Raw genomic sequence first — 11,472 nt, 5'->3', positions numbered from 1 at the left:
GCCCCAGACCTGGTGGAGGGAGTCACCAAACACCTGGGTCTACACCACCACTGGGGAGCCTCAACTACACACAACTCGTTCCTTCTGTTTCTCGCATCATACATTTGTCTTGTAACAGTTTACCTCGTGACTTTAAACTCGTTTTGATTGCCTTTGACATAGTCAACTCCAGTGTCATATGGCATTTAGCTGTTGCCATAAAAGTGTGTTCTCCAGCTTGAGTGTACAGTGGGACTTAAGTGTGTGATGAACACTAGATATTTCCTGCGCCAGCAGCGTCACCCTAACTTGAGTGTGCCATCAAGACACGAGTATAAACAAGTCTGTCTTCTTTCTTGAGTGTGTCTTCGGTCAGCTGTGTGTCACACCAGCCCAGCGTCTCACGGTGACCTTCGACCCCCCCCTTAGCAGTAAGCACAGCAGTACGACCCTTGGGTATGATGACCCTGAAGGGTCAGGTCAAAGTTCAGGCCATCATACACAAGGGTCGTACCGTCGTGTTCGGGAGGCGTACCGTCGTGCTCGGAGGAGTACCGATGTGCTCGAGGGTCGTACCGTTGTGTTCGAGAGATGTACCGTCGTGCTCAAGGCAGTACAGATGTGTTCCAGGGCAGCCCCGTCCTACGCAAGAACTTAATCCGTCAACTTGACCGTCAACCAAGACGCCTCAGCCAACGAGACACAGTTACCTCGGGCCATTATCGCCGCCCGGGATAAAAGGAACCCTTGACAAAGGCAGTCATCAGCCTGCGGTGGCGGCAGCACTGCTCAGGACTGTCACCTCCGGCAACACTCAACTTGCTGAAAAAGATGAATGACTCCCAGGCCAGCAGTGCCCTGCTTTCTGAGCCGTGTCTTGCGTCAGGAGGCACCATCTGCCTGCGGTACGTTACGAGTGGGCCGACTGCGTGACGCCACCAACCCAAAGAGAGGGAGAACGTCCCTCTCTTTCTCTCATCGCTCCACAGTGTACCTGCAGGTACACACGAACCAGGCATACAAGGGAGGCCCCCCGCCCCTGCCCTCCCAGCTCCTCCCTGACCTAGTTTTAATCCCCCAGACGTACCCAGGGCACAAGATGACTTGTCCCTACTAAATCAGGGCACAAGGTCAGGTCTCGCCTTCCAATTAGTCATTCGAGGCTCGATCCGTCCCGCCTCCTCCTCCTCCTACACATCCGCCCGATGCAAACATTACCACAATTCCAGACGTTACCTCATGACCTGGTACACGAGTGTGACCTCTCCCCACTACCCCCAGGTGGGTGTGACCTCTCCCCACTACCCCCAGGTGGGTGTGACCTGTCCCCACTACCCCCAGGTGAGTGTGACCTGTCCCCACTACCCCCAGGTGAGTGTGACCTGTCCCCACTACCCCCAGGTGAGTGTGACCTGTCCCCACTACCCCCAGGTGAGTGTGACCTCTCCCCACTACCCCCAGGTGAGTGTGACCTGTCCCCACTACCCCCAGGTGAGTGTGACCTGTCCCCACTACCCCCAGGTGGGTGTGACCTGTCCCCACTACCCCCAGGTGAGTGTGACCTGTCCCCACTACCCCCAGGTGGGTGTGACCTCTGCCCCACTACCCCCAGGTGAGTGCGACCTGTCCCCACTACCCCCAGGTGGGTGTGACCTGTCCCCACTACCCCCAGGTGGGTGTGACCTGTCCCCACTACCCCCAGGTGAGTGTGACCTGTCCCCACTACCCCCAGGTGGGTGTGACCTGTCCCCACTACCCCCAGGTGAGTGTGACCTGTCCCCACTACCCCCAGGTGGGTGTGACCTCTGCCCCACTACCCCCAGGTGAGTGCGACCTGTCCCCACTACCCCCAGGTGGGTGTGACCTGTCCCCACTACCCCCAGGTGGGTGTGACCTGTCCCCCCTCACGTGAGTGTGACCTTTCCCCACTGCCCCCAGGTGGGTGTGACCTCTCCCCATTACCCTTAGGTGAGTGTGACTTGTTTCCACTGCCCCCAGGTGAGCGTAAACACTCATACCTGGTGACAGTGATAAGGGTGACCTGTTCCACCTCCAGAAGGCAGACCTCAACACCTGGTGCATAGCGGTGGTCACAGACAGACAGTCTATCATCATGCACGGGCGAGGTACACACCACCAGGTCGACTCCAGCACCACGCCAGTCGTGCGCTAAGTAGGTTACAACCCACGTATGGTCACACATGTGACACCCTATATATAGGTCACACATGTGACACCCCATATATAGGTCACACATGTGACACCCCATATATAGGTCACACATGTGACACCCTATATATAGGTCACACATGTGACACCCCATATATAGGTCACACATGTGACACCCCATATATAGGTCACATGTGACACCCCATATATAGGTCACACATGTGACACCCCATATATAGGTCACACATGTGACCCCCCCGCCACACAGGGCACACACGTGACACCCCCCACAAAGGGCACACATGTGACGCCCCATATATAGGTCACACATATGACACCCCATATATAGGTCACACACATGACAACCCATATACAGGTCACACATGTGACACCCCAAATATAGGTCACACACGTTACATCCCATATACTGGATACACATGTGACACCCCACACACAGGACACACACGTGACATCCCTCACACAGGCCACACATGTGACACCCCACACACAGAGCACACATGTGACACCCCACACACAGGACACACACGTGACATCCCTCACACAGGCCACACATGTGACACCCCACACACAGAGCACACATGTGACACCCCACACACACACACACAGGGCACACATGTGACACACCACACACACACACACACAGGGCACACATGTGACACCCCACACACAGAGCACACATGTGACACCCCACACACACACACAGGGCACACATGTGACACCCCACACACACACACACAGGGCACACATGTGACACCCCACACACAGAGCACACATGTGACACATGTGTAAGGTATCACCACTGACTACATGGGAAGTTCCAGTATGTATCATACATATGCAATATGTTATTTCCATCTCTAATTATGTGCTCGAAACCTCAAAGACGAGGAATGATGGTGTGGGCTGGTGTTGGGATGGTAAACTTTACAATGGTAATTTCTAAATTGCTTTTGGTGATGGTAATCGTGGGATCATCATGATAACTATTGTAAATATGATAATAATAATAATAATAATGATGATAATACTAATAATAATAATAATAATAATAATAATGATAATGACAATGATAATAATGATAATAATAACTAATAATAATAATGATAATAATAATAATAATAATAATAATAATAATAATAATGATAATAATAATAACAATAATGATAACAATAATGATGATAATGATAATAATAACAATGATAATAGTAATAATAATAACAGTAATATAATCAGTCTAGATGATGGGTTTTTGTAACCCTCTCTCTCGTCTGAGCTTGGTCACGTCAGGAACATACGCACAATGGCTTCGTGTGCACAATTCCACTTTGTAGTCGTCATGTATAATGTAGTACAACCAACGCCTACCATTTACAGCCATTAATAACAACAACAACAACAATAATAATAATAATAATAATAATAATAATAATAATAATGATAATAATTTTTTTTTTTTTTTTTTTTTTTTGGCTTTGTCGCTGTCTCCCGCGTTTGCGAGGTAGCGCAAGGAAACAGACGAAAGAAATGGCCCAACCCACCCCCATACACATGCCTTGATTCAATCCATTGACTGATAATAATAATAAATGAATGATAATAATAATAATAATAATAATAATAATAATAATAATAATAATAATAATAATAATATGGTTACTATCAATACACACAACTGTGCTGGACGCTGACAAGATATGTTCAAGATCTCTCCATCAACACAAGTAAAACAGAAATATACACATGACAGCTAGAGACTTGAGTGTGAACGAATGTGGCCATTGTTGTCATATCCTTGCGCCATCTCGCGTGCGTGGGGAGGGGGGGGGGTACCATTTCATGTGTGGCGGGGTGGCGACGAGAATGGATGAAGGCAGCAAGTATGAATATGTACATGTGTATACATGTATATGTATACGTTGAAATGTATAGGTATGTATATGTGCGTGTGTGGGCGTTTATGTATATATATGTGCATGTGGGTGGGTTGGGCCATTCTTTCGTCTGTTTTCTTGCGCTACCTCGCTGACGCGGGAGACAGCGACTAAGTGTAATGAATATATCTATCTATCTATCTATCTATCTATATATATATATATATATATATATATATATATATATATATATATATATATATATATTATCCCTGGGGATAGGGGAGAAAGAATACTTCCCACGTATTCCCTGCGTGTCGTAGACGGCGACTAAAAGGAGAGGGAGCGGGGGGCTGGAAATCCTCCCCTCTCGTTTTAGTCTTTTTTAATTTTCCAAAAGAACGAACAGAGAAGGGGGCCAAGTGAGGATATTCCCTAAAAGGCCCAGTCCTCTGTTCTTAATGTTACCTCGCTAACGCGGGAAATGGGAAATAGTATGAAAAAAAAAAAAAAAAAAAAATATATATATATATATATATATATATATATATATATATATATATATATATATATATATATATATATATATGTGTGTGTGTGTGTGTGTGTGTGTGCAGCGGTGGGGGCAGCAGTACCCTGTGATCCAAGATAGATCACATTACCCCCCCTGAGTCCAGTGGGGGGGGAGGGATCCATACCACCTCCCACGGGGTGCGACCAAGGCTACCAGTGACGCCACGACCCCCCCCCCACCGCCACGACCCCCCCCCACCGCCACGACCCCCCCCACCGCCACGACCCCCCCCACCGCCACGACCCCCCCCACCGCCACGACCCCTCCCACCGCCGCCACGACCCCCCCCCCCCGCCGCCACGACCCCCCCCCCCCCACCGCCACGACCCCCCCCACCGCCACGACCCCCCCCCCCCACCTGCAGGTATTTAGCGCTCGGTGTTAGACCTTCACCACCAGCGACGGAAGGTGGGGGAGAGGGGGGGGCAAGAAACCCTACCCCCTTCCCCCCCATTTCTCTCCCCCCTTCCCCCCTCAACCCCCTCCCTCAACAACCTTCCTGGGTGATTAGCGGGCGATCCTGATTAGCGAAGCGATGCCCGGAATGGCCCAGTGTGTGTGTGTGTGTGTGTATCAGTTCGAGGTCACTCAGGCAGACGGAGGACGCAAGCGTGAGTGACGGAGTGCCGGACGCGGCGCGTCAGCCCCCGACGCAACTGGCGCTTTCGTGTGTGTGTGTGTGTGTGCACCCCACGTGATGTAAGGCAGAAAGAAAATACAGGAGCCTATGCCTGGGAAGGGAACTTAACAGCCACTGTAGGGCTGGTTCAGTGCGCCTCTGCCACTTACCCTCCCGATACCCTGGGCAGTGGCTGCCACTTACCCTCCCGACACTGTGGTCAGTGGCTGCCACTTACCCTCCCGACACCGTGGTCAGTGGCTGCCACTTACCCTCCCGACACCGTGGTCAGTGGCTGCCACTTACCCTCCCGACACCGTGGCCAGTGGCTGCCACCTCCCCCCCCCGACACCTTGGTCAGTGGCTGCCACTTACCCCCCCCCCCGACACTGTGGTCAGTGGTTGCCACCTACCCCCCCGACACTGTGGTCAGTGGTTGCCACTTACCCCCGACACCTTGGTCAGTGGCTGCCACTTACCCTCCCGACACCGTGGTCAGTGGCTGCCACTTACCCTCCCGACACCGTGGTCAGTGGCTGCCACTTACCCCCCGACACTGTGGTCAGTGGTTGCCACTTACCCCCCGACACCTTGGTCAGTGGCTGCCACTTACCCCCCCCCGACACCGTGGACAGTGGCTGCCACTTACCCTTCCGACACCGTGGTCAGTGGCTGCCACTTACCCTCCCGACACCGTGGTCAGTGGCTGTCACTTACCCCCCCCCCGACACCGTGGTCAGTGGCTGCCACTTACCCTCCCGACACCGTGGTCAGTGGCTGCCACTGTCATTTATTACTTCAGAGAGATGAGAGAGAGGGAAAACTTACTTAATTACTTACGAGTACTTATTTACTCACTTAAGAGTACTTACGACGATATTTGAGTCCAAGAGGCAAGGGTAGCGGTGTGAGTCGTGTGGGTGAGTTACGTGTTGTCAAGTGTTCGGTGTGTGAGCTGGGGAGATGGTGCGTCCGTGGGATGAACGCCAGCAGCCCACGCACGGACACACCGGGACGTGACAGCTACCCGGGATAAAGGAGTGAAACCTGATAACCACCGAAGTGTTGCTGGCTCACCGCGCAGCTGCACCTCACCGGCCCCTTCCCCTGTTGCCCCAGGCAAGTAGTACTGGAGAGAGAGAGAGAGAGAGAGAGAGAGAGAGAGAGAGAGAGAGAGAGAGAGAGAGAGAGAGAGAGAGAGAGAGTTAATGACTCCTGGCTCACCAGTACGAGACTAGGCTTACTATTATAGTACTAGGCTCACAAGGGGAGTACCTGGCCCTCCTAGTACACTGCTTGACCCCTCCAGTACACTACCTTGGCTCTCTGTAGTAGTACCTACCGGGCCATCCAATACAATACCTGATGCACCAGTACACTTACGTCACCAGTTCAACACCAGGTTAACCAGTGTCATCTCTTGCTCACCAGTACACCTAATGATCACCGGTACACCTAATGATCACCGGTACACCATATTGCTCGCCAAGACACAATATTGCTCACCAGTACACAATATTGCTCACTGGTACACCATACTGATCACCAGGACGTCATATTGATCACCAGTACACTAAACTGATCACCAGTACACCATATTGCTCACCAGGACACAGTATTGCTCATCAGTACACCATACTGATCACCAGTACACCATATTGCTCGCCAGTGTATCATACTGATCACCAGTACACCATACTGATCACCAGTACACCATATTGATCATCAGTACACCATATTCATCACCAGTACACCATACTGATCACCAGTACACCATATTGATCACCAGTACAACATACTGATCACCAGTACACCATATTGATCACCAGTACACCATATTGATCACCAGTACACCAGATTGATCACCAGTACACCATATTGATCACCAGTACACCAGATTGATCATCAGTACACCATATTGATCACCAGTACACCAGACTGATCATCAGTACACCATATTCATCACCAGTACACCATATTGATCACCAGTACACCATATTGATCACCAGTACACCATACTGATCACCAGTACACCAGATTGATCATCAGTACACCATATTCATCACCAGTACACCATATTGATCACCAGTACACTATATTGATCACCAGTACAACATACTGATCACCAGTACATCATATTGATCACCAGTACACCATATTGATCACCAGTACATCATATTGATCACCAGTACAACATACTGATCACCAGTACATCATATTGATCACCAGTACACCATATTGATCACCAGTACATCATATTGATCACCAGTACAACATACTGATCACCAGTACACCATATTGATCACCAGTACACCATAATGATCACCAGTACACCAGATTGATCACCGGTACACCATATTGATCACCAGTACACCATATTGATCACCAGTACACCATATTGATCACCAGTACACCACATTGATCACCAGTACACCATATTGATCACCAGTACACCATATTGATCACCAGTACATCATATTGATCACCAGTACAACATACTGATCACCAGTACATCATATTGATCACCAGTACACCATATTGATCACCAGTACACCATACTGATCACCAGTACACCAGATTGATCACCGGTACACCATATTGATCACCAGTACAACATATTGATCACCAGTACACCATATTGATCACCAGTACACCACATTGATCACCAGTACACCATATTGATCACCAGTACACCATATTGATCACCAGTACACCAGATTGATCACCGGTACACCATATTGATCACCAGTACATCATATTGATCACCAGTACAACATACTGATCACCAGTACACCATATTGATCACCAGTACACCATAATGATCACCAGTACACCAGATTGATCACCGGTACACCATATTGATCACCAGTACACCATATTGATCACCAGTACACCACATTGATCACCAGTACACCATATTGATCACCAGTACACCATATTGATCACCAGTACATCATATTGATCACCAGTACAACATACTGATCACCAGTACATCATATTGATCACCAGTACACCATATTGATCACCAGTACACCATACTGATCACCAGTACACCATATTGATCACCGGTACACCATATTGATCACCAGTACAACATATTGATCACCAGTACACCATACTGATCACCAGTACACCACATTGATCACCAGTACACCATATTGATCACCAGTACACCATATTGATCACCAGTACACCAGATTGATCAGCACAACAGCCCTGTCTCGCCCACACAGCAACCTGGTTTTCCAGCACAGCACTTGGCTGGCAGGGCAAAGCTCACCACCACAAAATTTGCCTCAACAGCACAGCATTTGGCTTAACAACACAGCTCACTAGCACAGCTAACCAGCACTGCATTTGCCTCAACAGCACAGCTCACCAGCACAGCATTTGCCTCAACAGCTCAGCATTTGCCTCAACAGCTCAGCATTTGCCTCAACAGCACAGCTCACCAGCACAGCATTTGCCTCAACAGCACATGAGCCACCTCAATTGACCTTAGTGTCACAGCACCATCACACAGGTCACCAGAACAGCAATTGGCTCACAGCATCTTGCTGTCTTCCCATGACGTTAGCTTGGCCAGGCATAACATAAATCTGCAGTACAATACCTAGCTGCACAGTACAGTGCCTAGCTGTTTAGTACAGTGCCTAGCTGCATAGCACAATGCCTAGCTGTTTAGTACAATACCTAGCTGCATAGCTCAGTGCCTTGCTGTTTAGTACAGTGCCTAGCTGTTTAGTACAGTGCCTAGCTGTTTAGTACAGTGCCTAGCTGCATAGTACAGTGCCTAGCTGCATAGTACAGTGCCTAGCTGTTTAGTACAGTGCCTAGCTGCATAGTACAGTGCCTAGCTGCATAGTACAGTGCCTAGCTGTTTAGTACAGTGCCTAGCGGCTCAGTACAATACTTTTTTATGATAGCTGACCAGTACATTACTTAGCTGCCCAGTACAGTACTTTTGTATGCTAGGTAATCGGTAATGAACTTAGCTGCTCAGTACAGTACTTAGTTGCCCAGTACATTACCCTGCTCTCCATTACAGTACTTACCTGCCCAGCACCGTACTTAGCCGCCCAGCACCGTACTTAGCCGCCCAGGACAGTACTTAGCCGCCTATGACAGTACTTAGCCGCCCAGGGCCGTACTTAGCCGCCCATGACAGTACTTAGCCGCCCAGGACTGTACTTAGCCGCCCATGACAGTACTTAGCCGCCCATGACAGTACGTAGCCGCCCATGACAGTACTTAGCCGCCCAGGACTGTACTTAGCCGCCCAGGACTGTACTTAGGTGACCAGTAAAGTATTTATCTGCCCATTAAGGTATTTAGCTTATTAGTACGGAACCTAGCTCGCTAGTACTATACTTCGCTGCCTAGCCAGCATTTAGCTGCCTAGCACAGTAATTAGCTGACTAATAGAGTACCTTACTATTCAGTACAGTACTTAGCTGACCAGTACATTACTTAGCTGCCTAGCACAGTGCTTAGCTGTCTCGTCAAGTACTGAACTAACCAGTGCAATGCTAACTGCCCAGTATAATACTTAGCTGCCCAGTAGTGTCTACTCTTCATCTTACCAGTACAAGACACAGGTCACCAGTACAGTGCACTCCCCAACCCCCCTCCCCTCCTCCAGGCCTTTTAACCCAGTACACACAGAGGGCAGCATACCACAGGACAGAACCGGGGTTAAGGATCGACTCCCAGTACATATGTGTCACCAGTACATATGACCTCGGTCGTCGGGTGCCCCAGTACGACCACCTGTGTGTCGTCACCAGTACACATCACTCATGTGTCGTGCTCAGAACACGATACCACATTGGTCGAGAGGGGTCGTCCACCTAGAACGACCCCTCACCCTCCTCCTCCTTGCGAGCCCCGAAGCAAACGACTCCTCGGGCGCAATGAGAGAGAGAGAGAGAGAGAGAGAGAGAGAGAGAGAGAGAGAGAGAGAGAGAGAGAGAGAGAGAGAGAGAGAGCGCCAGACTTACCACTTCATGGTGCGCGACTCGTTGCTCCTCAGGTTGGTGGTAGAGCTGGGCTTGGGGTCCCGGCCGGCCAGGGTGTCCACGTCACGGGAGACGCTCCTCGACGCCCGCCACTCACCTGTTGCACCCCCCACTTGGCACTCCCCTGGCCGCAGGTAGACGCCCTTGTGGCTCTACCTCTTCCTTGGCCCACAGGTAGACTCCTCAATGGCTCTACCTCTTCCTTGAGCAGCAGGTAGAGTCCACCACGACTCTACTTCCTTCACAAAATACAGTTTCACTTTCCCTCTTGAGTAAACCTCTTCTCAGATGCTGGGGTCACTGAATTCCGTCACTGTTAAATCACTGATTCACTGTAATTTCGCCTGTAACTGTATTCTGTCTAGGGTTAAGATACAGTCAGTAGCTTCACGCTTATTCTTTTCTTGTAAAAAAAAGATAAGGTGATGTAAATGTAAATCCACTGCACTTTTAGGCAAAGGTTATTGATGCCACTATTTACAGTTCTCACCTACTGACGTGCCACTGACGTGGTTCACACCTACTGACGTGGCACTGACGTGGTTCACACCTATTGACGTGGCACTGACGTGGTTCTCAACTACTGACGTAGTTCTCTTCTACTGACGTGGCACTGACGTGGTTCTCAACTATTGACGTGGCACTGACGTGGTTCTCAACTACTGACGTGGCACTCACGTGATTCTCAAGTACTGACGTGGCACTGACGTGGTTCACGCCTACTGACGTGGTTATTTTGACTGATTCGGTTCACACAGCACCTCTGATGTGTGGATCAGACAAACTCAAAGTTTTATTTTCTCAATATTTTTTCTCCACAGGAGCTGAGGGGTAGCGGTGGAGGTGCGAGAGAGAGAGAGAGTGTGTGTGTGTGTGTGTGAGAGTGTGTGAGAGAGAGCGTGTGTGGTGGTGGTTGTGGTGGTGGGGGACGTGCGATAGGGCACGTTGGCAGGTCACAGTATGGCTGGCTGCCCCGACACCGGCACCATTATATTGAAGTGAGTGCCAGATGGCGGTAGCGTCTTACGCGCCTGCGCACATTACCTGCTACTCTGACCTCTTCCTTGCCCTGTCCACCCCTCTGGGCACTGTGTGGCACTGCCCGGGGTGGCTGATGCACTGCCTGTGACGAATGGTCTCACCATTGCGAGGGCACTGTCTGGCATTCTCTTAGCTGGGCAGTGTCAGGCACTACTCTGGCTGGGCATTGTCCGGCACTGC

At 49.9% G+C, this 11,472-nt stretch overlaps 1 protein-coding gene across 1 annotated transcript in view; it reads right to left on the bottom strand.

Annotated features, from left to right (window-relative positions):
* Nucleotides 1-11,219, bottom strand: part of Asator (tau-tubulin kinase asator) — a 595,476-nt gene extending 584,257 nt beyond the window's left edge. Inside the window, exon 1 of the mRNA XM_071663284.1 lies at nt 10,234-11,219. Coding sequence (XP_071519385.1) covers nt 10,234-10,241 — 8 coding nt within the window. The 5' untranslated portion in view covers nt 10,242-11,219. The remainder of the gene's footprint in view (nt 1-10,233) is intronic.
* Between the last annotated feature and the right edge of the window lie 253 nt (nt 11,220-11,472).

Source organism: Panulirus ornatus, chromosome 1 (genome assembly GCF_036320965.1).
Source record: "Panulirus ornatus isolate Po-2019 chromosome 1, ASM3632096v1, whole genome shotgun sequence".
NCBI classification, from domain to species: Eukaryota; Metazoa; Arthropoda; class Malacostraca; order Decapoda; family Palinuridae; genus Panulirus; species Panulirus ornatus.
Note: the sequence above shows the minus strand (reverse complement) of the source record. Positions and strands in the feature narration are given on the sequence as shown.